Here is a 26,428-nt window from a genome sequence, read left to right on the forward strand (position 1 = left end):
ATGCAGGCACTCTTACCAGCTATTTAGGGACTACGGAGTGCACTCTAGAATATATAACTATATTAAAGTATCCCCTTAGATTTACAGTATGATGTTTTCTGAGCCTTTCGGCTGGCTGTTTAGACCGACCGCTTATGATAGATATGACATCATCATCAACAGCAGCGGGACCCTACCCCTGAATTGTCGCCCGATTTTGGTAATTATTTTTGCAGTCTCGAATTCATCCCAAAAATCAAGAACCAAAGGTCTTATTATTAAATATCTTCTTAATATATTAAACATTCTCACTCAACTGAAATAGTTCAAGAGCCAGGTCTGGTAGATAATAATGCCCAACGCTGCTGCTTTTTTTGCATTGGCAAAAAGCAAATTAACCATTGGTATCCAAGGTCGTGCATAGGTTTAACTCGACCAGAAAAAGGCAAGCAGCATAGCCTTAGAACCACCCCCCTTCTCTCCCCCTTCGCCCCCCCTCGTTATATTGACGACACAAATTCGCTCAACGTTGATGTAGCCTGTCACAATTAGCCTCCCAGAAGTTTCTGCAATCCGTATGCCCCCAGAGCTCGATCCACCACTCTCCGAAATTGTCGTGAACAATCCCATCAATTTTAGGAATCCTCTCATCCCGCTTCAACCCACATAGTCCACACGGATGCGATGCCTTGAAAGCCCCGTCCTCTTCAACCGTTCCCGTCTTCACTTGCACGTTATTTGGTAAAACAGGCACCGCACGCCCACCAGCGGACAAAATGAACGAGTTCAAGTAACTACTTCGTTTGCGCCACACTTCAAGGACCTCGACGGCCTCTTTCTCTTCTTTCACGTTTTCGCTTTTATTCACGCTATTGAGCTTCATCCCCCCGGCCTTTACGGAGGCGGGGCCAATCTTCATGCTCTGACTTAACACGGTGTCTCGTTTCCAACGAAGTGTACGCCCCGCTAGGATGCGTGCCATGACCTTCAAATCGAGCTCGAGGGAAGAAGCTAGCTTCGTGTCTTTCGTCTCCGTTTTCTTGCACTTGACGACTTTTTGATAATATTCTTCTAGGAGCGGGGGAAATAGAGGCAGAACAATTGATGGCGGGGGGATATTCATTGGGCGATGTTGGAAAGTAGTAGATTTCGTTGGCGCGGTGGATGGTATTGGGATTTGTGTAGATATTGGTTCTTTTGCATCTGGTTTCATCACCTCAGTCGGTCGGGCGATGGGTCTTGATGGTTCCATACTGGTTGTAGGAATTGCATCTTCGGTCAGAGCAGGGTCTTTGAAATCTCCCCAGTCATCATCGTCCGATTGTTCAGGTTTTGACGGAACGACGTTACTACAAATACTTTCTTCGAACTTTGTCCAGCCCTTGTCCCAGGGACTGATATCAGGCGCTACCACCTCGGTTGCTTTTTTGTCATCTGTCCTAGCATTAGAGGGGAATAAATCAAGCAACGACTGCTGCTGAAATTGTTCAGTTGTGGCTTCTATCGCTGGTAAAGCGGTATTCGAGGCAGTATTGTTGCCAGTATCCCAGTCAAGTAAATCACCAGCATTGCCGTTGTTAGTGTTTCCCTCAGGTGGATTTGCTGTTTCAAACTCTCCCCAATCATCCGTATCATCGTCATTTGTCACATCTTCCGTAAACGCATCAAATAATACGTCCGTGCCGCCTTCCTCTCGCCAGAGACCTTTGCTTGAAGAGGTAGACGCTATCTGAGCTGGTTTTACCTCTGGTACAGGCGTGTGGGATCTGGAATTCCGTTCACTATTGTTTTTGCTTGCGGTGCGGGCTTCTCGTGAGGTGGATAAGAATGAACCCCAGGCTCCTCGAGTGTCGTCTGAATCAAAGAAACGCGAGGCTCGATCGTTCTCACGACGCGGCTGCTGGGATGACTGGTCCGACTGTGCGGTAACATTCGGTTCACCGAAAGCTGCCAGAAGATCGGCAGACATGGCAGTTATTCATAAATACGGAGTAGTCGAAGTAGATATCAAGCTTCGACTTTTCCGCGATCCCGTCGAGAGAGCTATTCGAAGCCAGCGCCCCCCTCATCACGATGGTAATCTGCACCCTTAAATAGTCTCGCACTAATTATGCGCGCAAGATATTCACCTAGGATCCTACTTAAAAGTTCCCGTTTTGTCAAAGTTGTTCTGTGAAGATAGAGTTTCCCCAGGTAGTTGGGGATGTTGATTGAGGTGAGTGACACAATGCCAAGACCGATCCCTGATGTGATCGCAAGAAACCGCTTATATAATCATCAACGCCGAAAGCTAAACGCTGCCAATATTCGACTCTATGCGGCGTATTCAATCCAATACATTCTCTCCCAATACTTAACTTGAAAGTACGGTTCGTTAGGTGAGTACGGTTCTTTAGGTGAACCATGATTGGCTGATTTAGCCATCAACCATTAGAGGAACTCGTGAAGCTAAAAAGGCTTCCGGGATCAGCTCTCGAGAAGCCGCTAAGAACTCGCACCACCTCAACGTCACTACTAAACAGCAAGGTCAAAGAAGGAAGCAGAAATATAAAACCATAGTCCGACGATGCCATGAAAACTGTGGAGGAAGCTCGGTATTGTCTATGTTTCCCCTTTATTATTATTTTTCTCGCTGCTAATACATTTCGAAGGAAGCGTTGGCATTCGCTCTTCAGCGGCAGATCCTCGTTAGCCGAGCTTAAGCAGGAATTGAAGAGCAAGGACGGTGACAAGTTATGTCAAGATGGGTTGAGATCGGTTTGCTGGAAGGTCAGTAATATTCAACCTGAGTGAAGCCGCATGTTCGTCTACAGTTTATTGCTAAACAAAGGACCAGGCGTTTCTAGTTCACCAAAACCTCGATACCGCTTCATGGCCTGCAGAGATATCCAACTCCAGGACTGCCTATCAATCCCTCCGGGAACACTTCCTGCGGTATATAGAACATCCAGATGACCTTCCATCTACAGTAGATCCATTAGCGGAAGACGATGAGGTGTGCCTGCACCCCCTTGCAACAAATGGTAATCCGTCAACCTGTGTCTAACACATTCCTCCCATAGTCTCCTTGGCAAACCCTCCGGCGAGATGAAACCATAAGGGCGGAAATATACCAGGATGTGGAAAGATGTATGCAGGAAAACTATTTCTTTCGCGAGCCCAAGACGAAGGCACGGATGCTGGATATACTGTTCATATACACAAAATTGAATGCCGATCTTGGGTACCGACAGGGCATGCATGAGCTACTCGCGCCTGTTCTGTGGGTTGTAGAACACGATGCAATCGACAAAAAAACCACAGTTGTTTCAGCCTCCGATACTGGTTCGGAGGATTTGATGCTACAAGTCCTCGATATGGACTATATGGAACATGATGCCTTCACCATCTTCTGTGCTATCATGCAGACAGCAAAGTTATTTTATGAACAAGAGGCCGGAAGGGTACCTGGGGTCCGATCAGATGTTTCGCCCATCGTTTCGCGAAGCGAGCATATCCACCAGGCCTTACTCAGAGCTGTTGACCCAGAATTGGCAGATCATCTACAAATCACAGAAATACTGCCCCAAATATTCCTAACGTGAGTATTGGTAAAACTTGAAAGTCCTGCGTTGTTGCTGATCTTTGATAGTCGCTGGATACGTCTGTTATTTGGGCGAGAATTTTCGTTCCACGAAGTGCTGAATATATGGGATGTACTATTTGCCGAAAATATGAGACTCGAACTCATTGATGACGTTTGCGTCGCAATGCTTCTACGGATTAGGTGGCAATGTAAGCATTTACATGTTGAATTGTTCTGAATGTTGATTGCTGATAGAACCTCTTTAGTGCTCGATGCCGATTACTCATCTGCCCTAGCACTGCTGCTCAGATACCCTGCGCCAATCCCCTACAAGCCAGTAACTTTCGTGGAAGATGGCTTATTTCTTGAAAAACATCTAAATTGCGAAGGTGCAACATTACTTATACAGAAATATTCAGGAAAGGTACCTGATCCAAACAAGCAGTACAAACCACCAAGTCTAAATGCAGTCCCGCAATTCTCGTCTCGCAGGAAGAAGAAACCCACGACCAGAGAACCCAGCAATGCGCCGAATAAAGTTCCGTCCCCGAGCCTTTCTCCAGTGCAAAGCCACCAACGACGACTTGATTCTTTGTTCCAGGACGTGTCACAGGGGCTGCACCGCCGTACAGAGGGATGGGGTGTAACGAAAGTTGTTCGAGGCGCAATGGTTGAAGCCAGACGCAATATTCAAAACATCCAGTCCAGCGCAAGTACTCCGGCACCCCGACGCACAGAAAGCCCGCCCCACGACTCACCCAGCCCTCCACATGTCAGCCTAGCGACAGTACGTAGGTTAAATGCTCGAATTTCCGCTCTAGAGAGCCGGAGCCAGGCTCTGGCCGGAATGTTGGGCGACGCCATCAACGAGCTACGCACTCAACAAGAGGATCCAAACAAGTCTAACACTGAAGCTATCGATCTTGCCTTGGCTAAAATGCAATTTGTGCAAGTGTACCTAGCAGACCCAACGATGCCAATCCTCGATGAAAGGAAATCAACCACGCAGGCAGCTGCTAGAGCGCGCTCCAGTGATCCTGTTTTCAGAGAACGTGTGACAAAACCGGCAGCCGCGGTGAGCAAAGAAAATAACAATCCCAACGGCGAACGAAAGCTAGAGAAAAAGCCAGCATGCCACGCCCTGCCTAAAACGAGAGACGCAGAGTCTGCAGATATCATTAAACCGGTGCCCTTGCGACCGGCAGCACGGGCAGCCCGCGCGCCCATTGCACAGTCACCATTTTCGTGGATGCTAGGCGATAGCAAAGAGCGTTCAGGATTTGTGACGTCTGTGTCTGCGCCTCCGGAGCAGAGTCGGAGTATAGGCACGCTATTTGGAGATAACCGGGGTGATGTGAGGAAGCTAGCCGGAGACGAAGAGGATGGTGTTGTCTTAAATAGCTTACGCGGGATAGCATCCAAATCGTCCTAATTGTGGTAATGTCTGTTTGTGAACATTGTAAGCTCTAGGGGTTGGCGGTTTCAGCTCGTTTTAATTCAACGAGGCGTTCGCATCCATTCGAATTACGTGCTCTTTCTGTCTCAGCAATTGATAACCCATACATTGTTTTATAGAGATGGAACGTACGGGAGGTAGATTGAGGAGCGCAGTTATGTTTTTCTAGATTACAATTTTCGCGATGAATGACCTTATGAAAGAATTTTGTTTGCACCTTTTCATATTTCCATGAGGCTCTCCTCCTACCCACTCAATTTTTTTAAACTTCCAGCCATTTAAATTTAGCTCTGCCGCACATGTATAGGAAACCGTGAAGTCATGTGCAGTCATTCCATCCATGGCTCCTAGGAGAAGAGCTAGTGACTCTTGCAATGTTTTGCAAAACTCAGCACAAATAGGTTCAGCTACTAGTTAACTCCTCCATTGGATTTGAGGGTGAGCATGAGAGCAGAGCATTTAAAAATCCCAGAGTCGATACCAGGCAACTGATGCAGGTACATGGTTGCTCTGCCCAGTTCTTGTAATGAATGCACTCTATCCTATCCTATCTCAAGCTAACCCCTCCAACTGGCGTGGGAGAGTTGGTGCATCCGCGGGGGGAAGCTCAGCCACTGGAGTTTAGTTCAAAGGCCGGTGGCACAGGGGGTCGAGTTGGTTCTGCCGCTGCCTTGCCCCACGGTCTTCTCGTATAACTAACTATCTAACGGTCGCCCTGTTTGTTCGTCTGGGACGGGAGTGGCAAAATTTGTATGTTCCTTTCTTCGAAAAACAGCCCATGACTTGAGAGGAGAGCAGTCAAGTTATTTTGTTTTGTTATTTTTTCCTTCTAGATAGCTAGGTAGAGTCACTCCTATTGCTGCTGCTGCAAACAACGATCTCTGCTACTCTTTTACTGTACAGTAGCTACTCTGTACTCCGTAGAGTGCTGTGTAGGTAGTTAAATACATAAAAATTAATCATTTAGTTCGTTATTAAATATGCAACAACCCATGGCAAGCCGCAGACATAAACTCTCTCTCGAACCTCCAGAACCGCCCAACCCGCTGCCAACCAAAGTCAACCTGCCGCCAACACTGCAGCAGACATCAAACTTTGAACGGCTTTTCTTTAACCCTCTCTAAATATCACCAGCCATCGCAGCAGTTGAGCCTGCAATCCTCGCTTCCTCCTCTTCCTCAGACATCCCTTCCCAACGCCACTCGAAAACCAGCCAAAAAAACAGCATCAGAACCTCTATTTGATCCTACTTTGAAGCCCGTGACGCCTGATCAACCTTACCCTGCGGCGATTTCCTCCCTTGCCCTAACCACAGCGTGCGAGAAAAACCGCAACACATGTCGTCTTGACACATCTGATCGATAGCGCGGGCGGTCCACATCCACCACGCCTAGCCTGAGGCTTTATAGCAACCCCCCGAAGCTGTCTGTCCATGGCTCCGTTGTCGGACATCATGGGGTCGTCGGAGCGGCGTACAGTTGAGGATGATGGTTAGTGCAAGCTTGTTCTGTTGATCTGTTTGTTCTTCTTCTGTGTGTGAGACTTCCGCTGCGGGGAGCATTTTATTGAGTACTCCTACTACCCCTCTTAAAAAGGGAAAGATGTTGAAGAAGAAGCCCGCATAGTCTGCTGTCGCTGCGGGATGCGGTGGTGGGTTCAGAGAGGAACTGGACTGTTCTACAGGTGAAAGTAAGACATGGATCGAGCGAAGGCCAAAAATTTATTTACATCTTGCTCCCTAACCCGGGAAGATGTAGTTTTAGCATGTGGAAGACGCCAAAACCCCCGCCTTCGTTTCAAGGGGAGAACTAAAGTGCAATCCAGGGACCACCAAATCGAATGGTTTTGATCACAGCGACAGGCAAACCTTTTCTCTAAGAGGCGAAATGAATAAATTCCGGACGTGTTACTGACGAGCTTTGAGACAGGCGAGCCCAGTCCTCTCTCGTCTCCTCCGGGACAACAGACTCCTTCGTCGTTAATGCCACCGCCAGGGCCTGCAAACCGGTCAAGGGAAAGTCTTTCCTTGCGAACTACAGATGATACGGGCTTTTCGCAAAAGAGGCAGTCATTAGATGCTAGCTCCTTGGAATATGACTACATCTCAAGGTCCGTATTGTCTCTACATCCTTTTTTTTTTTTCGAGATTTACCGTCTGTGAGAAAGTGTTCATAAACTTATCCCCTCTTTACAGGTCGCCTCTGCTCGAACATGAACACGGGCTCGGTCCATCGGGCTTGCAACGCATCAGACAAGCTCCTACTCTCCCGAACACATCGAATTCCACCTTCACCTCCCCCATCGCTTCGATCGCTTCGCAAAGTGTGGCGTCGTCTCGGTCACCATCAATGCATTTCTCAACAGATCGGTCTACGCCTGGCCTAGAGGATTTGCATCGCTTCCCTTCCGAGTCCCTCCATTCGTTCTCCTTCGCCCAACAATCTGAAGAATTCCTGCACAATCGGCAAAATGTACTGAAAAGGTCGATTGACTTCATGAAAGATCGGTTTGGTTTTGCAGCGAGCAATGTTCACCTTGCCAATGCCCAGGCTCGACTCAGCGGGGACGCAGAAATTCAGAGCATGATGGAATTGGTTTCTAAGGCGAATCTGCTGGATCGTGGCGAAAACCAGCCTGTGAATTCGGGTTTAGCAGGAGGCCCTCTCACCGGTCCGCCAGACATGGAAGGGGCTAATATATTTGAAAAGGCGTTCGCAACCACCGGGTCCCTATCGCGAACTACCGGTGAAACTTCATCTCGGAATGGCCCTGCGTCACCCCGACAAATTCTTGAGGAAAGTCAATATTTAAGTCCTATTGCAGATGACCATATAACACCCCAAAAACGGGGAATGAAGTCTGTTCCTTCATCAAGGCGTGTCAGTCTAAAGCGAACATATACGGACCTGGGGTCAGTTGCACTTCAAAATAAACTCACGGAGGCCCTAGCCCAGCCCTACTCGGCTGGCGAGACGCTCTCTCATGGTGGCATCTTGTATGGTCTAGGTGGCGGTGGTGCTTCAAGCGTTCACACTCATAGTAGTAAATGGTTTCCGGTTTCGCAGGCGGTGTTCACAACAGGATCAACAGCGCCCTGGACAATTCTCGCTGCTAATGATCTTGCATGTCTGGGCTTTGGTGTGACAGAAGCTGACATCAAAAAGCTGAGTATCCTAAACCTTGTCCAAAAGGAGAGAAGGCAGTGGCTGGAGTCGAAATTGCGGAAGCCTTCTCTAGATAATATAGGAAAACCCGATTCGCCGGACAAATTGAAAATAAACACCGTCAATACGGCATCTCTAGGTATGGGGAACGGTGTAACTGCGCAATTACTCAGTAAATCCCCTTCACACGCGACGAACGCTCGAAGAGCGAAAACCGAGGATGGCAGTGGTTCTACTCCCTATGGCCAAAGATCTGCGAAGAAAATGAATCATTCTTCCAATAAATCTCGTGGCGTTTTGCTGTGCGGTGACGTCGTACCGATCCTGAAGCGAAATGGAGTAACAGGATCAGCAAGCGTTTGGGTTATCGAAAAGCGAGGGGGGTTAATCTGGGTACTGGAAGAAATTGTAGAAAACACGGTTCATTTACGCTTTGACGATGGCGGACGACTACTCGAAAGTCAGGGTGATATCGAGCCAATTTGGGGTGCAAATATGCTCAAATCAGGGATCCACATCACGGATATTATTCCAAACGTCCCACGACCCCAGCAGGAGAATTTTGGAGAAGATGTGTTTAGAAGGATTGTCGAGCTGAAATACTTTACCGCTTTGACACGGAATCAAGCCTCCATCCCGATTACTATTACCGAATTATCGAGTCCTCATCATCTCCGTATCTCCCATTTCCCACACGTTGCCGGAATTGTGGTTTTATCGGCAACAACTCTGGACGTTATCAGCGCCAATTCTGTTTTTTCCGCCGCCCTTTTTGGTCAGGAGCATCTCAAAGATCTCAAGGTTACGGACTTGATCCCATACTTTGATGAATACCTCAACATTTTGACGGAAGAAGATGATGTGTCCTTAGTTGATGGAATGGTGATACCCGAACATAGCTTCCGGAGAGCAAGAGCGTTGTTGGTCATTCGGGACGGGAAAACGAAAGCTGCGTCCTTATTTTCAAGACCTTCTGGTCTTCCATCTCGTCACCGCGACGGAGCGGAGATTATGGTGGATGTTCAATTGCGCGTTGTTAAAAGTGAAACCATATTCCCCGCAAACTCAACATCCGATATCAGCGAGCACTCAACGGTAGATGATGAAAATGGAGCGCCTGTTGCCGTTACTGAAGTTGTATATGCACTGTGGATAACCTATTCACGACAACTTCACTCCTCAATGCAGGAGAAAAACCAACAACTTCAACCACTCTCAGCGAGATCCCCGTCTCTCCCACCACAGCTTTCCCCTGGCCAGCGGTCACCGACGCTACCTGCAATCGAACCCCCCCGCGTCGATTCGCCATTTATTGAGAACCAAGCTCAGCTATCGCTATTATCAAGGCAGCTAAACGAAGCTGCATCGGAACCTCTGACGGACAAACCCGTACAACCAGTGCCTGAAGTACGAAGCGCAGCAACAAAGAAAGAGATGCCAAAAAAGAAATCGATATCAGAATATGTCATCCTGGAGGAAATGGGCCAAGGCGCGTACGGGCAAGTGAAACTGGCCCGCTGCAAGAGAAACCCGGCAAGTAAGGTAGTACTAAAGTATGTAACAAAGAAGCGGATTCTGGTCGATACCTGGACGCGAGATCGACGCCTCGGAACCGTACCTTTGGAAATTCATGTACTGGATTACTTGCGCCGCGACGGCCTACGACACCCTAACATCGTTGAAATGAAGGGCTTCTTTGAGGACGATACCAACTACTACATCGAGATGGTCCCCCATGGGCTTCCTGGCATGGATCTGTTTGACTACATTGAGCTGCGATCGAAAATGGACGAGGATGAATGCAGGAATATCTTCTACCAGGTCGTCGATGCAATTCATCACCTCCATACCAAAGCACATGTTGTTCATCGTGATATCAAGGACGAGAATGTCATTCTTGATGGGGAGGGGAGGATAAAACTGATCGACTTTGGGAGCGCAGCTTATATCAGCAAAGGTCCTTTTGACGTCTTTGTTGGTACAATAGGTACGTGAAAAATCGTTTGTTACTATAAGATCCTTTTAAAAATTCTTGATGATACAGCGTCCCCCCTTTCTTTGCACTCTTAGAACACAAATAGTAACTGATATAATACCACGTGAAATAGACTATGCTGCCCCCGAAGTCCTCCAAGGTAAATCCTACGGCGGCAAGGAACAAGATGTCTGGGCCCTGGGTATCCTCCTCTACACCATCGTCTATAAAGAGAACCCCTTCTACAATATCGACGAGATCCTTGATCACCCGCTGCGCGTCCCCTATCTACCCTTCTCGGAAGAATGTATCGATTTGATTCGCCAAATGCTTGATCGGGACGTTGATCAGCGTCTCACTATCGAAGGAGTCATGCAGCACCCGTGGATGAAGCCTGCTTCATTGGCAACTGCCGTGGCTACAAAGGTTGAGGACGGTCCTACTGTTGTTAAATAAACATAGGAAGATTAAATGTGTAGACAAAAAATCAAAAAGAAAAGAGTTTGAAAATTTTGCTATGGACCTACAACATGTGTCCTTGATATACGTACCCGTGCCTGGTGACTTCTCTGGAAGAAGCCCAGGGGACGACAACTCAACGACAAGATAACGATTGACGACGACGACCACAGCAGCAACGACGGGTGGGATTGATTTGATAGTTTTCGGGGAACTTCTTCGCGTGCACAAATGGCAATAGTGGCCAACGAGTGTATGTTGCGTTATGCATAACATTTTGGCTGTAGGACGAGGTGGGTTCAGGGGACGGGAAAGGGAAGGAGAATCAAGAAAAAGGGAAAATGGAGAAAAATGGAAAATGGAAAATGGAATTGAGGAAGCAATTTCAAGGCCCCCCAATAAAAAATAAAGAAAAAAGAAAAAAGAAAAAAAGAATAGGAAAGATTCCTAGCATGTTTGAAGAAGTCGATATCCACAGGGCACACAAACAGCTTTCTCACGCATCTCATCGCCATCGCTCTTTATTTCAGTATCCCGTTCGGCGCCATTGTTCATTTTCATCATCATCACCATCATCTCCCCAAGGGCCATGGTACTTGTTCCATCCAGCCTCTGTTTCCTTCAAAAAACACAATATCATTGTATATGATTTTGATTTTGATTTTTTTCTTCTTTCTCTTTCTTTTCTTTTCTTTTTTTTTGGGGGGGGGGTTCTTCTCCCTTTTTTCCCCCTTTTATATCTTAACGCCTGCAGCCGGTAACTATAACTGGGATAGATAGATTAGATAACTGTTAAGCTATAACTATTGAGTTATTTTATTTTTTATTTGTTTTGTTTTGTTTTTGTTGTGTCTGTTCCTGTCCTCCACAGCGACCCTTTTCTATTCGTAAGAATGGGAAATTAGCTATAAATATATATATATATATATGGATATGACATTGTGTGACTTTCCTCTCCACGGACGTACAAACATACACACATACACACATACACACACACACACACATCTTCGTCTACATATATCTAGACTTACCACCTATCAATGCTATGGTATATACGGAGGTGTGGAACAGAAAGTCTTGCACACGTTAGAAATTGAAATTGCAGTACTGGATTCAAATTGCGCCGGCCCGCGCACATTCAATGTTTAAGGGGCTCAGGCCCTAAAGAATAGGCACTCAATAATAAATAATAGTGCCCAGTCAGCTGAGCAATAGGCACAACAGACGTCAAGCAGAGCCCGGGAGGATGGTATTCTCTTTACCACTTAAATTACTAGTGTTTGTAAGGACGTACAAGTACAAATGTTCCACACCTCCGTATTAGTTAGAAGATAAAACTAGCTGCTAGCCTAACGAAATCTACTCCGTAACTTACTCACTACGTTTGAGATCAAGACATTGTGTTCCCTAAATAATAATGCGGGCAAGAAGAGCAAGCGGATCGGATCCCGGCCTTCTCCAAAGAGCATACGCCAGAACTTGCAACATTGAAAGAAAGGCTCGACAATGGCCTTTTTGGCAGAGTAACCATATACGGGAACCTGTAGGAACCTTCAGGTGCCGTTTTCGCTCGTGTTTATTAATAATAAGCCCTCATTGTCTATTCGCGGGTTACTAACTAAACTTTGGAATTAGAACTTTAAGTAGAAATCACATGCCGCCGGTGAAATGCTAATGTTTGGACAGCTGACAACCCTCTCCCTCTCTCATACACACATACAATATCACAAAATTGAATAGGGCTTGATGCGGAGTTTGGAGAGCAGGCAATGAGAAATAAACGGCAGTGGGGAACGTCCATACCTAGGTTATGTACATGTACATTACATGTACTCCGTACAGCGTATGGATGGGAGGAGTAAGGAGCCGGGGTAACGGAGCTATTTCCACGCTAGAAGCACACTACAAGGACAGCGTTTTCGTTATCGATAAGAAGGGGAGGGGAAGACAAAGAAATAACTAGCTAACTGCCTAGGTAAGTTAGCTAACCTAACAGGAACACTGCGGGGGGGGATAACTTATCATACAGAATCAGGGTAGGTAGGGCATGGCGAGTTGGAGATGTAAGTACAGCTCAGCAGAAGAGGATTTTCGATATGAGGATCCCGGGTAATTAAGTATAGCTGGAGGTGATTAAATAGCTTCTTTTTAAGAGTCTTTATTATGATGGGAGGAATACAGATAATACGCCCTATAATAATCACAGTAGTAGAGCGAATAAATCACTGTCAGCCGCCACATTAGATGCAGCTGTCGTCGTGGTGGTGGTGGCATAGGAATGTTACTTGTAACTCTCCACTCCTAATACGTCTTCTATTCTGCTCTTGTTCCTTTTTCTCTCTCCCCCGCCACAACTAACTAGAGGTTACCACCATCACCACCAAATTGTTTCTTCCAAAGCTGAAGCTTGTCTTGCTCTTCTGGCTAAGACACAACAGTCCCACTGCTCTGACAAATCCTGGAGTTCGAGCAAACTTTCCTACATACAATACAGTCTTTACTTTGGAGGGATCACTCACCCCGAGCCTAGTGACCTGCTGGTATGACACGATCTGGCTCTTGTGAAGTCGATATGACGTGCCTGTGGTCATGATTTCTGGTCCACCTCGGCTCACCTCACCTGCCACCGCACTACCCTACCCTACCACTACTATTACCACCACCACTGCCACCAGCACCCACCAGTAAGTAGTCATTAGTTTTTGACCCTTTTTTATTTATTTGTTATTTTATCTTCAATAATAATACTAATAGCTCACCATCCAGCTGCTTGGACCTTGGTTTGCTCCGATCCCGTGGCTACCGTTGGGAATTCAAGCCCGGTGAGTGGTTTGTGTCTCCCACCCTATAACGGCGATAGGGTTAACTACTCGCTCCCGTTGTTGCCGGACGCTGACCTCATCGCTCTCCCGCGCTCTACCACAACCCCTCCGCAGAATTATTCCTCCTCCTCTCAACAAACTCTACCTGCCATCCGGGTCTGCAGACCGCTTGGACATTCAGCTCTCTGTCTGCTTAGACGGTGGACTGTCCCTACCTTCGTCATCCGCTTACTGAGAGTCATCGTCATCCTCGCTTATCATACTTCACTTGGTGACAGCAGTTGACCTGTTGCAGCCATCTACGCCTTACCCTCTATTGCCCTATGATCGCGCTGGATTCGATCCCCAAATCACCCCTCCCGGTTGTCTCTTACCTACCTCTTACTTAGTCCCTTTATCATTCCTACCGCCAATCCATTTCGTTCCCGATATTTAAGTGTGATCGGCTGTGCACCAAGCTCTCTCTTTCAAGCTTGTTCCCTTTAAGTACCAAGTTACAACATAACCCAACAATGACTTCGATACTGCCTGATGAGATGATGGAGTCGCCTGGCCCGACCACACCAATGAGCGTGGAATCCGCGGACAACCACCCGGGTATGCCCCCGAAGAGAAAAAGTGAGAAGCTTCTGCATGGACTACAGCGTATCGCATCAAGCCCTTCCCTGTTGAAAACTGGCAGGCAGCGCTCTTCGTCTCTTGGTAGCCGGCGGCACGGGAAAGCTTCAATGTCCTGTGTCTCTCTTAACTCAACATCCTATACGCAATGTTTTACAAGCCCAGCCTCACCACAGATGTATGGGTCTCTCGCGGCTAGGAACAATACCGCCCCCCACAGCCAGGGCGTTCATGATGAGAACAGCATCCCAATAAGGGTTGTAACGTCTGATGCTGCTGCTGCTGCTGTCAATACCACTTCCCATAGCTCCATACCGCTCCCTGCAGATATGCGGCCAACGTCCAGAGGCAGTCTTCTACCGAGTTCAATGGAACTTGACGAAAACCTTTGTGAAATGCCGGAAATGGTTACAGTTATGGTGAAATCACCGAAGCCTCGGTTTGAATTCTGGGCGGATATGCCGGAGGAAATTAAAATGGCCATTCTGCAGTATCTACCCGCTAAAGATCTCTTTAGATGCTCCCGCGTGTCCAAAGCGTGGAACAAAATGTGCTTCGATGGACAGCTGTGGGCTAGGCTGGATACATCCACCTACTACACCGATATACCCAGTGAAGCCTTGGTAAAAGTGATTACCGGTGCAGGCCCGTTTTTGAGGGACTTGAACCTACGTGGCTGTACCCAGCTGGAAAACGCATGGTTGTCACATGGAGAGCTCATATCCAATACTTGCCACAATCTCGTCAACCTGTGCATAAGGGATTCCAGGATTAACCGAACAACCCTCCATTTGTTAATACGGAAGAACCCCAAGCTGGTCCATGTTGATGTATCTGGACTGTCCATAGTTAGCAATGCCTCCATGAAAACAATCTCTCAGAACTGTCCCCAACTGGAATTCCTCGACATCTCCTGGTGTAAGGGCGTCGACGCCAGAGGGTTGAGACGGATTGTCGCCTCTTGTCCTCACTTGAGAGATTTGCGGGTGAATGAGCTGTCCGGCTTTGATAATCGTCAACTCCTGGTGCAGCTGTTCGAGACAAATAGCCTGGAACGGCTGATACTCTCCCACTGCTCCTCCTTATCGGATGCAAGCTTGAAAATTCTCATGGAGGGGGTCGATCCAGAGATCGACCTTTTGACCGGCCGTGCTGTCGTTCCTCCACGGAAATTGAAGCATTTGGATTTATCCCGCTGCCGCTCTTTGACTGATGTGGGGATCAAAAGCCTTGCCCATAACCTTCCAGACTTGGAAGGGCTGCAGCTGTCACAGTGTCCAAATATAGGGGATAATGCCCTCCTAGAAGTCATCCGAACCACTCCCCGCCTTACACACCTGGATCTCGAGGAATTAGACAAGTTAACCAACACGTTCTTACTTGAGCTCTCAAAGGCGCGGTGCGCGGGAACCCTCCAACATTTGAATCTTAGCTACTGCGAAAGAGTCGGCGACACAGGGATGCTACAACTTTTGAAATCCTGTCCCCGTATCCGGTCCCTCGACCTCGACAACACAAGAGCCTCCGATCTTACCTTAATTGAGCTCTGCAAACAGGCCCGCACGCGCGGATCGAGCAATAGCTTCCCCCGTCTTGGCTTCAGAGTAGCCGTCTTTGACTGTGGAAACGTCACCTGGGTAGGCATTAGAGAAGTGCTGTCCTGCAACACGTTCGTGGCACGCCCGTTTCCCATCGCCACCGCCGCCGGAGCCATACCTCCCAAAACCCCTACCGAATCAAACCAATCTCTATCATCATCATCATCCTCCTCCTCCTTCTCCTCCTCCTCTACCTCCGGTTCCACCGATTCCACAACCTCCACCACAACCCTCACAGACCCCCATCCCACGTCCTCAATCATCCCAATCACCACAATAACAACCACCACCCCCATAACCCCAAACCCTGAAACCCCCTCCAACCCTTCCTCCGACACCATCCCCACGACCCCTCCCCCGCCACCCAGCGCCACAATCCTCTACCCAAAAGAAATCATCGACCTCAAATGCTTCTACGGCTGGCAGATGATGGTCAACGAACACACCAAGCGCGTGCTGCGCGGCAACCTCGCGGCCGCCATGCGGCTCGAGCGCAAATGGGCGGATTATATGATGGCGAACGAGGAGGCTGGATCGGGCGGGGCTGGGGCGCGCCGCAGGCGGCGGAGGGCGAGGGAAGTGGAGCGCATGTATAATGAGGATGATGAAGGGGATGAGAGTGCGTATGGGCCTGCGGGACTGGCGCCATTGGGGGGACGGAGGAGGAGGGCGCGGAGTGGAGGGTGTGTGGTAATGTAAAAAGTGAGGGGGGAAGGGGGAGATAGGTTAGTGAACTCCACCATTTTTTGAGACGGATATATGGTGTTACGCACGTTCCTTATGTGTGTGTTTCTTTGACAACTGCATATCTTTTTCCGGTTTACCTTTTTTGATAATAAATGCTACTTAACAGGCTGGTTTACCCCTCACCATGATCCTCTTTGTATCTTGAACATATATTTCCTTTTTTATTCCACTCTGCCATTTCCCTTCTCCCCGCTCCCTCAGTTTCTGTTCCCCATCTAACACTGACTCCTTATGTACTCGTACATTTTTCCTCTTATTGTCTCTTTTCCCCCTTATTGTCCTAACTACTGTTGGTTATATATTGCATCCATTTCACGCGTTGGGAGTTTGCAAAATTATCGATCTAACCTTGTCTCACCTGCCTCCTCGCCGCTAGGCTCCCGATGTATGTATGTACATACCTCGTGGAGAAGGCACCAGCTGGCCTACCTCATTTTTCCAGAAAGCGATGATGTATGATGTATGATGTATGATGGGATGGGATGGGATGGGAGAAGGGTCATTTTTGCATATTACATCCCTGCCATACCCACCTTATCCCTTGATGGATGGGGACGAGTACGTACGCTATATATATATATATATATGAAAGCGGAGCAAAGCGTCCGGGAGTAAGGGATAGCTAAACCCGACGGGTCATCTGGATGGAAGGGGGATATGTTCTGCGGATCAGTTAATGCGTGGGGGGTAAGTTATTTGCTATTTATGTATGGGTTGGAATGGGGCGGGGTTACACGGTAGTTATACGGGGCCAGGCCTAGCGGTGTTGTTCGTTTGTTAACTATTTACCTGTGGGTGGTGGGGTGGGTTGTATTGGGCGATTTTGAGAGTTAATGGTGTAATGTTATTGTCTGGGTGGCTTTCTCCAGTTCCAGAGTCGGTGTTGGTTGGTGTCTGTTGGTTTTTTTTTTTTTTTTTTTTTGTTTGTTTGAAAGATCTATTCTTCAATTTCCATTTCCTTTCTGATATTGTGTATGTCCCCTTCATCTTGTTAGTCTTTGTTTTAAACTGGTAAGTTAGCTTTCTCTCTTCTTTGAAACGAAAGCTTTTTTCTTTCCTATTTCTCCGTCTCTTGGTCTTATAACGTACGTTACATACCTACGTACTTGATCCAACCACTCTCCTGACCCCTTGTACGGAAAGTACCATTACACTAATCTAGCTATGGGACACACTACCTTAAGAAATATGGGGTATATGATATGTGCTGTATGATCCACGAACGGAGGAATTGATTAGGTCCTCTATAAAACTAAAAGCGGGATACACCTCAGTGGTCGTGGAGGTACCTATATAGAATGATTCCGCCATGGGAAGTTTGATTTTCATACGCTGAATATAGATAATGGATCAAGGCAACGGCCTAAAATTGAGATGAGGGAGCGTTTGACATGGCGCAGGAGAACCGTTTAGGGATTTTTATTTTTATTTTTTTAGGTCCTGCGTATAGTTCTTTATGAATAACATGCTATTCCTCGAAGAATCCGCCGTCGCTGTCATCGTCATCATCATCATGATTAACATCATCATTATTATTCTTCCGGCCATTCATATCCACATCCTCCATTCTCGATCCTGAACTTCCCAACTTCCCCTTCTTCACATCACCCCGCTTCTCGTTCTCGTTCTCCTTTTCCCTCTTCTTCTTCCCATGCTTCTTGCCACCCGCCTCCACAGCCAGCGACAATCCATCAACGCTCTCATCCCCATCCTTCCGTCCCGACAGCACTGCTAACGGCCCGCTATTCGCCGTCGTCTTCTTCTGCCCAGAAATGCCAATCCCAAGCTTCCCATCCCGCAGAAGCTCGAGCGTGCCGTCCTTCATACTCTGCTCGACCGCGTGCCACAGCGGCGGCTTCTCGCCCGAACTGTTGCGGATGATATCTGAGTCCTCCGGCTCTGGCTCCAGTTCGGGAGCCTGTTTATCGCGCCGCTGGTTCGGGTACAAGGATATGTATTTCTCGGTCAGGGGAGAGTATATAGCGTAGTTGAGGTCGACTTGGGTGAGGTATATCTGTTCCTCGAGGGAATCTAGTTCCTCTTTATTTGGAGTTGGGTCTGATTCTGTGAGTGTCTTTTTCCGTCTGAGGAGTTTGTTCAGTCGTCGGGTTGCTGCTTTTCGTTCTGAGAGTTAGAAGGACGGAGCGCGTTGTTAGCATCCGTAAAGTAAAGTATACGTATAAGCTTTGTGTGTGTGCGTGTGTGTGCGTGTGTTAAAAAACCTCGGTCGTTCTACATACCCAAAAACCTCACAAAATGATATCTCTTAATCATTGCCGCCCGATTCTTTCGAGATTCAACAATTTCCAAATCCCTTTCATACCCCACCAGTGCCCTCTCCTTCTCTATCTTGACGTCGGCCGGAAGATGATCGGCACGCTTTAAGAGGCGCTTAATGTCGCGAATTTTGTTCTTAAGTTCGCCTGCGGAGGGGAGGTCTACATCACGGGAACGAAATGGTTTCACTGCGGCGCGTCCCGCAGTATAGGCGCGATCATCTCGCTGCGACTGTGCTTTGGTGTATGGGTTTGGATCATGTATTCGGGGGTTGCTGGGTTGCTTGCGAGTTTTACTATCAAACTCGCTTCGATCGTGGTATTTTCGGCGGTCGTCCTGCTCGTCTCGAGCTCTTGGAGAAGCCTCTCGCGCATCAAGATTGTTCCCCCTATGTCTCTTTGAGGTCTCGAAGGAAATTGAGTCGTCTTCTATATCCTTTCGTTTTCCTTGCTTCGTGAATGAAGCCATGATGGTACTGGAAACACTTGAGTTTACCCGATGTATGGGTGCGGATGGGAGAGTCAAAGAGGGGAAATTGACCTAATCCATGCGTTTGTAAATGGGTCTTATAATTTATCGCCGCCGTAATAAGTTCTAGTCAAGAAGTGAACAGAGTCAATAAACTTCTTCACCTTCAACAACCACTCTTTCTTTAACAATTTTCTCCAAATTACCTTGAAGCTAACGCCAGCTTAGTCATCATGCGTCATCAACGGACCATTATCGGGCCGGAACCTCCCAGAAGAAGCGCGGATTAACTAAGCTCAACTCCGCAGTTTCTGCGAACCAGAGTTGCGACAACTTGTGTTTTTGTTCCCAACTTCGCTCTAACAAAGGATCATCCAGGCGACGCGTGGTTTTGTTTTGCTGTGGCCACGATGGCACTAGATCCAGGCTGAGGATTACATATTTTAATAACCCGGCATGAGCTCGACCGCCAATAATTGAGTCAAAATGGAAACAGCAATTGAAACAGCAATTCGTTGGTCGCCAGCTTCCAATGCAGATGAGCAGAGATTCCTCTACGTCGATGTATCTGGCAAATCTTTCAAGCTCTGCAGGGTGACGTCTGGAGATAGCACCTCGTTGAACTACGATGTGCTGGTATCACACTCCAGGGCCCCTGTCTTTCGTGCTTTTGACTGGTCTCCTGTTGACGAGACCCTGGTAGCTGTTGGTCAGGCGTCCGGGGAGGCAACGATTCTTCGTCTAGACGATGATTATCAAGCTCCGATTGTTTTCTCCATCAGGAATCAGAGGTATTGCAATGCCGTTGCATTTAGCACTCAGGGACTCTTAGCAGCTGGGCTGGATAAAGTGAGGAATGACTTTTGCTTAAATATCTGGGACGTAAACCAGCGCCTCTCCGTGACCGGTTCTCGAGGATACGGGTCCGATAGACACGCGTTAGAACCCTTGAGGAAGCTCGCGAGCTCGGAACCGATTACCAGTATCAAGTTTTTCAGAGACCAGCCAGATACTCTAGTGACGGGAGTCAAGGGCCAGTTCGTTAGAATATATGATCTACGAGGTATGGGTGATCTCAACTTCTTTGGATTGTTCACTACCTAACCGGTGACACACATATATATTTCTCAATTTACAGAGGGCTCAGGAAACCCATCCTTACAATTTCCCACTCGCTGTGTACATAATTTAGCTATCGATTGGTTGGATGAAAATTATATTGCGTCCGGCAATCCCTCAGGAGATCCTACCATCTGTATCTGGGATCGACGTTCCGGAGCTAGATTTCCATCCGCGGCACTCCCAACCACGGACTCCAGCCAGCTCTCGGCAGCCCTTGAATTTAGGAATGTTATTGACCCAAAATCCTCGATATGGAGTCTGCGGTTCTCTAGAACTAAACGGGGATGTTTAGGGATGTTGTCTAGTGACGGCGACTTCAAGGCATATGATATGGCCAAAGAATACGTTTCAGACGAAAACCGAACGTCACTAGATCAGACCCTGGGCAGAAATTCCTCCAAGTCATATCCGGAACAAATCTACACGAAGACTGTTCGAGACTTCCGGAATCCTTACTTTCCTCATGACCGCAGTACTAATCCTTCGCAGAAAGTAGCATCGTTTGACTTTTTGAATTTTAGTGCGTCAAATGAACCGACCACCGTTACACTTTTGGCCAATCGGTCTGTCGCGCTATTCACACTTCAATCGCAGCCATGCCCCATGGATCTTTCTTCTCAAAGCGTATTAGCCCGCGGAGGGCTGGGAGAACATGACCTAGATTTCAAGCTTATAAGGCCTTCGTCAGAATCTCCCTCACGAATATCCAAAACCTCGAAAAGAACCCAGGATCGTTCTACATCACCTACCGCCCAACCAAATGGCAGCTCAGCCACTATAGGGGATAATAAAAATGGCGGTGGCCGAAGCTCCCCCGATTCTTCTGCTTCAACCAAGGTCGCTCAGCGTTTGCCCAGTCGGGAGAGCCGTGAAAGGTCTTTATCGGCGGGAATGTCTGACACACGACTAACAGTCCGTGATGCTTTAGCATGGATGTCCATTCCTCGGTTACGATGTCAAGAGGGCTACCTCGTCGATGGCGAGGCCAACAAAGAGCTCTTTTCTGACGATCCTGGACTGTGGGAGTTTTGGGATTGGGTAGGGCGTATGTTTGCCCGCTTCTTTTGCCTGGTGACCCTTCGCTGAGTAAAAATAGGCGCCCGAGAAAACTCCATCGGCGATTCAATGATAATTAATTCGGTGGATATGAATTATATTGGTGTATATAGTATATGGAATGAGAGGCTTGGTAAGCATGCCCAGGAACGTTGAAGTTTTGATGGGACTTTTTTTTAACAGAAAAGTATAGGTCAGAGCCTCGAGGATCGCGTACTCCGTTCTAATGTGAACCAAACTATCGATATAAATAATCTTATCATAGATCTCGTCAAGGCACTTGGTATTCCAGAAGGAAAGGGATGCACCACTCGATTCCCGGCTCACCGTCGACTATGCCTTCGCATCAGTGGAGCCGCGGAATCTACTGCGGATTTGGAGGCCATGGTGAACAATCTTGTAGAAGCACGTCAGCATACAAAGGCTGCTGCACTGGCTCTGTTCCAAGATGAACCAAAATTAGCTCTCTTGGCTCTCAGGAAAAACCAGCCTACTCAGGGACATAAACTTCTCGCCATGGCCATTAGTGGTGCAGCGAAGGGGGATACCGACCCCTACTGGGAGGAAACATGTAGGGAAATCGGGCAAGAGCTCGCAGATCCCTACGCTCGGGCTATTTTAGCGTTAGTGGGCAAAGGTGACTGGAATTCTGTAATTGGAGAGGTCACACTACCTTTGAAATATAGACTGGAAGTTGCTCTCCGCTGGCTCCCCGACGACGAACTAACTTCTTACCTCCGGGATGCAACCATGGATGCGATACGCCAAGGGAATATTGAAGGAGTTGTCCTTACAGGCCTTGACCATGGAGCGATGGACCTATTTCAATCTTACATAGACAAGTTCGGCGACATCCAAACGCCCGTACTTGCCATGAGCCATACTGTCCCGCGATTCATCACGGATCCGCAAAATAGCACCCGATATGAAGCTTGGCGAGAGACATATCGACGACAGATCAATTCCTGGAAACTCCAGCTAGATAGGGCTAGGTTTGACGTTGAATCACGAAAGCTGGCAGTTACTTGGTATGCCCGTAAACTCATAAAACCACCTCCACAGCAGATCAGTTTAGTTTGCAACTACTGCACTCGCCCTCTTTCTCAGCAGGATGGGTCTGAATATCCGGACCTCCCATCAACCGGTATGGAAGTCGTTCATTCAGTGCCAATGAGCCCGTTGGGAACTGCATCGCAGTCGGGTACCATCTGCCCCAAGTGTGGGCGCCATATGCCTAGATGCGGAATTTGTTCTTTATGGTTAGGCACTGCAGATCCAATGTCTCGGGCCTCGATTGCTGGCGGAAGCACGAACAAGCAAGCAAGCGAGGCACCGCAGGAAGATGTGATGAAAAGATTTGTCGTCTTCTGCATCAACTGCAACCACGGATTCCACGCTCATCATGCAAGGGACTGGTTTAGAAAGCATAAGATTTGTCCAGTTGCTGAATGCCATTGCATATGTGACCGATGAAATATGACCTTTGTGGCTTTGAGTGTTGTGTTTGTTTTTTTTTGGAATAGGCCCGTCGTTTGTCCGCGTGGTTCTATTGTTCTCTTCGCGTTCGCCTTCGTGTCAATAATCTCTGGAAATATACCACGCCTATTTTACTTGAAATAACATTTCCTGCCAATAATACGTAGAATCTACGTTGTCTCTCCTCCAACGAACAAATTGTTGCTACAGCGTTGACGTACGGAGTAGTTAGCTTCACATCTCCACATATTAGGAATTTGCCGAACCTAAAACAAGAGGCTAAAAAGGCTTACTTAATACCGACGATCACTCACTAAATAACTTAACTAGAGGTTATTCGAATGACTGCGCAAAGTTATATAATTCTTGAAGAAGGGAAATTTCCCCTCTCGTCAACCACTACTAGAAGGTCACCAACTTCTCAAGCGAAAGCTCGCCGCTCCTCGTACGTATTCACTGTTCCACCTCAACTCCACATGATTCTTTGAAACCCACTCCGCCTCAGCTACTTACTTCTACACACAACAGACAGACAACAAACAACGAAGCTCTGACGACGTTCCAGACGCCTTCGTTGACTGGTTCGGTTCGAGCTTTTAGCGAAATATTAGAAAATTTTCCCGCGCCATATGTCACATTCTCGTCGAGGACGGGATCATGGGCGGGGACACGGAGCGGGGCGCTCCGAGCCCGGTCGTGAGGTAGTTGTGTCCAAGGCGTTGAGCTACATCTTACGACACGCAGCGGAGAGAGAAGGGGTGAAAATCGACAGTCATGGTTATGCGAACGTGGCTGATGTGGTATGTCTCTCGCGCATTTTTATTATGTCCATCCACACCGCAGGCCTCTCAAACAAACCCCCCGCCAAGCAAAAACGGTGCCGTTCACTAGATTCCAAACAAAGTATGAAAAGAAGGTACTAACGGAAGCGATATGATTGATTTAACAGCTAGCCTGGAGAAAACTAAAATCCCTAAAAGTCACTTTCCCCGAAATCCTAAACGCCGTCCACACCTCCGACAAGCAACGGTTCGGCCTGTTATATAAACCTCCTCCACAACCACACGATGAGACAACTACAATAGCGCCCACAGACCCATGCGAACAAGATAGCCATGGCTCTACCACCACCACCACCACCACCACTACAGCCTCAGCCGCAGCTGCCGCTGCCGCTGCCGCAACCGCAACCGCGACCGCATCTGCTACCGCCCAAGCCCTAGCCGCCAACGATCCGGAACCATCCCACTACCTAATCCGCGCCACACAAGGCCACAGCATAAAAGCCGTCGAAGCCGCCTCCCTCCTCCAAAGACTCACCCTCACACCCTCCAACGGCACGGGCGGCGATGACCACCACCTCTCTTCCTCCGCCCCTCCGCTCCCAGACAACGTCGTACACGGCACGTACCACGCCGCCTGGCCGTCGATACTCGCCGACGGCGGCCTGAGATGCATGAGTAGGAACCACATACATTTCGCCACGGGACCGGCGCTGGCCAGCGTATTACCGGAGGGGCGCGAAGGGTCTGTTGCAGTCACGCCGCCTGGTCGTGGTGTTCTGGGTGGTGGTGCTGGAGGGGTTATTTCCGGGATGCGAGCTGATGCGCAGATACTGATATATATTGATTTGAAGAGGGCGTTGGCGGCGGGCGTGCCGTTTTGGAGGAGTGAGAATGGGGTTATTTTGAGTGAGGGGGTGGATATAATGGGGGTGGGAACGGAGGCCGGTGGGAGGAAGGGGGTTGGGGTGGAGTTTTTTGATATTGTTGTGGAGCGAAAGAATGGGCTGGGGGTGTTGTGGGATAGGGAGAAGGGGGGACTGGTGCAGGAGACGCCGGAGTGGATGTTGAAGGCAAAGAATCCGAAGGGCGGGGCGGGGAGGGGTGGTGCGAGAGGAAAGGGGAAAAGGGGAGCTCCTAGGCTTAGGGTTGAGGGGGAGATGGATGTTATTGGGGCGAACGATATATGAATTTGGAGGAATGTGGAATGTACATGTTACATGTGCGTTCCGCTGGTGCTGTATAACTTCTGCTCCGCCCCCTGTGTGACCGTCTCCCGGGCAGATTTTTATTACACCCGCCAGCGTCCGCGACGAGGATCCCCGGTCTACATCTACTTCCTCAGCAAGAACTGATATAGTCGGACGGTGATCAGAAACAGTTTCTCATCTCATGCTTGGACTTATGGCCAATTGGGCGTGTTTCTCAGCCCCAACAGGAACCCAAAGCGTCCTGTCCTACCTACCTACGTACTAACTTTTGACTACAGAGCAGCAGCCTACAACATCAGTTAGTTCTTCGTTGTGGACGAGAAGGCCTAGATTTCACAATTTCAAAACATCCACAAACCCAGGGGGCGGTCGTGAAAGGGTACATTCATCCAATCATGAATAGAAGATGGAGAGAGAAAAATTGGAACCATCCTCATTTTCCCCCAAGGTATGTATTGTATGCTGTGTACCTTACGAGCCTTATCATTATCATATCAGACCTAGGCAGGCCAGATTAAATAACCGATTCCGTGAAAGAAAAGAGATAGGGTGGAAACAAGAACTAGTGTTTAACTAATGTTTCTGCCCAAGTGGTTTTTTTTGTCTAGACCTTGATGAATATGCTGAAATTTATAAATAGCAAAAATAAGAATAGCAAGAGGAAGAGGAAGAGGAAGACAAACTAACTGTGATTGATGAGTGAGTGCACAGTGCAGCTTGATTTCTTCTTCGGTGTCTTCCTACTAATAATGAATTAATTCTGTGCCTGCGGCAGAAGAGATCTAACAAAAATGCAGACGGGAACCTTGGGGATAAATTTTACTTCTCTCAGTTTTCTAAGGCAAAATTTCCACACGGTACTCTGTATTTTATATTTTACCTCTTATTTATTCCTTCTTTCAAGTTGTGTGATGAATAGGAAATCTCAGAGACGAATCCCATCCCAGCTACTTCTCTTCTCAACCCACCTTCGTTCAGGGAGACATTTCTGCAATATTAAGTAGTAAAGAAAAATTAAGCGATGGTGGGTAAGGTTGGGTAGGTAGTTAGTGAGGAAGGGGAAAAAAAAAAGGAATTCATTTTCTTCTGCTTCTTTTGAACAGTTGAACAGGGATTAGGTGTATTCTTATAACTTCCCAAGCATTCATACCTGGAATCGAGCTGCTGGGATTGATGTTGAGTGTGTATGTGTATTATTGAGAAGTATTTCTATTTGCTGCTAGGGGCCAATGATAGCTTCATTGTCATCTGCAGACAACACAACTCAGCAAACTGCAAGAGATGAGATGATGCGGGGCAATAGAGGCTGCAGCAGACATATACACACATGCATCTATTTGATTTGGTAAATCTCCTTTCCAATTGAAATGCTTTCTCTCTTTTTTTTTTTTTTTTTTTTTTTTTTTTTTTTTTGTTTTTTGTCAGTTCTGCTTCTTGTTCAATTGAATGAGCAAAGATGACGTAGAGATCAAGGGGTCCAAGTTATTCGTTGATGTTAACGTGGTCCTAGATGATATGACGAAATACTGAAAAATAAAAATAATGTGGAAGAAGCAAGGTAGTTAGTAGTAAAAGATGAATACAATACGGTGGAGGAGAGGACCACTCGTTCCATGGAAGGATGATAACATTATTGAGCTATTATTATTG

General features: G+C 47.7%; 8 protein-coding genes across 8 annotated transcripts; 6 read left to right on the plus strand and 2 right to left on the minus strand.

Moving 5' to 3' along the window:
- Positions 1 to 71: 71 nt before the first annotated feature.
- BDCG_00513 (uncharacterized protein) lies at positions 72 to 2,354 on the minus strand. Its single transcript, XM_045416023.1, has one exon. It carries the CDS (start codon positions 1,946 to 1,948, stop codon positions 503 to 505), a length of 1,446 nt encoding a protein of 481 aa, XP_045271838.1. The 5' UTR covers positions 1,949 to 2,354; the 3' UTR covers positions 72 to 502.
- BDCG_00514 (TBC domain-containing protein) lies at positions 2,304 to 5,428 on the plus strand. Its single transcript, XM_045416024.1, has 6 exons — positions 2,304 to 2,573; positions 2,631 to 2,748; positions 2,816 to 2,974; positions 3,042 to 3,559; positions 3,611 to 3,753; positions 3,811 to 5,428. Exons 1-6 carry the CDS (start codon positions 2,551 to 2,553, stop codon positions 4,974 to 4,976), a joined length of 2,127 nt encoding a protein of 708 aa, XP_045271839.1. The 5' UTR covers positions 2,304 to 2,550; the 3' UTR covers positions 4,977 to 5,428.
- A 330-nt stretch (positions 5,429 to 5,758) lies between these two features.
- On the plus strand, positions 5,759 to 11,661 carry BDCG_00515 (CAMK/CAMKL/PASK protein kinase). Its single transcript, XM_045416025.1, has 4 exons — positions 5,759 to 6,490; positions 6,929 to 7,109; positions 7,195 to 10,151; positions 10,273 to 11,661. The coding sequence occupies exons 1-4, from the start codon at positions 6,433 to 6,435 to the stop codon at positions 10,593 to 10,595; spliced, it is 3,519 nt and encodes a 1,172-aa protein (XP_045271840.1). The 5' UTR covers positions 5,759 to 6,432; the 3' UTR covers positions 10,596 to 11,661.
- Positions 11,662 to 13,190: 1,529 nt separating this feature from the next.
- Positions 13,191 to 13,452, plus strand: BDCG_16155 (uncharacterized protein; the record flags this gene model as incomplete). Its single annotated transcript, XM_045425415.1, has 2 exons — positions 13,191 to 13,285; positions 13,356 to 13,452. The coding sequence occupies 2 exons, from the start codon at positions 13,191 to 13,193 to the stop codon at positions 13,450 to 13,452; spliced, it is 192 nt and encodes a 63-aa protein (XP_045279201.1).
- Positions 13,453 to 13,935: 483 nt separating this feature from the next.
- BDCG_00516 (F-box domain-containing protein) lies at positions 13,936 to 16,338 on the plus strand (the record flags this gene model as incomplete). The annotated part of the gene is made up of 1 exon (XM_045416026.1): positions 13,936 to 16,338. One exon carries the CDS (start codon positions 13,936 to 13,938, stop codon positions 16,336 to 16,338), a length of 2,403 nt encoding a protein of 800 aa, XP_045271841.1.
- Positions 16,339 to 17,306: 968 nt separating this feature from the next.
- On the minus strand, positions 17,307 to 19,346 carry BDCG_00517 (rRNA-processing protein EFG1). The gene is made up of 2 exons (XM_045416027.1): positions 18,627 to 19,346; positions 17,307 to 18,510 (listed from the first exon to the last, which is right to left on the minus strand). Exons 1-2 carry the CDS (start codon positions 19,129 to 19,131, stop codon positions 17,855 to 17,857), a joined length of 1,161 nt encoding a protein of 386 aa, XP_045271842.1. The 5' UTR covers positions 19,132 to 19,346; the 3' UTR covers positions 17,307 to 17,854.
- Positions 19,347 to 19,356: 10 nt separating this feature from the next.
- Positions 19,357 to 23,037, plus strand: BDCG_00518 (ubiquitin-protein ligase E3). The gene is made up of 4 exons (XM_045416028.1): positions 19,357 to 20,194; positions 20,270 to 21,298; positions 21,350 to 21,442; positions 21,503 to 23,037. Exons 1-4 carry the CDS (start codon positions 19,618 to 19,620, stop codon positions 22,780 to 22,782), a joined length of 2,979 nt encoding a protein of 992 aa, XP_045271843.1. The 5' UTR covers positions 19,357 to 19,617; the 3' UTR covers positions 22,783 to 23,037.
- A 377-nt stretch (positions 23,038 to 23,414) lies between these two features.
- On the plus strand, positions 23,415 to 24,757 carry BDCG_00519 (tRNA splicing 2' phosphotransferase 1; the record flags this gene model as incomplete). Its single annotated transcript, XM_045416029.1, has 2 exons — positions 23,415 to 23,585; positions 23,735 to 24,757. 2 exons carry the CDS (start codon positions 23,415 to 23,417, stop codon positions 24,755 to 24,757), a joined length of 1,194 nt encoding a protein of 397 aa, XP_045271844.1.
- Between the last annotated feature and the right edge of the window lie 1,671 nt (positions 24,758 to 26,428).

Source organism: Blastomyces dermatitidis (genome assembly GCF_000003525.1).
Source record: "Blastomyces dermatitidis ER-3 genomic scaffold supercont1.1, whole genome shotgun sequence".
In the NCBI taxonomy this organism is placed as follows: domain Eukaryota; kingdom Fungi; phylum Ascomycota; class Eurotiomycetes; order Onygenales; family Ajellomycetaceae; genus Blastomyces; species Blastomyces dermatitidis.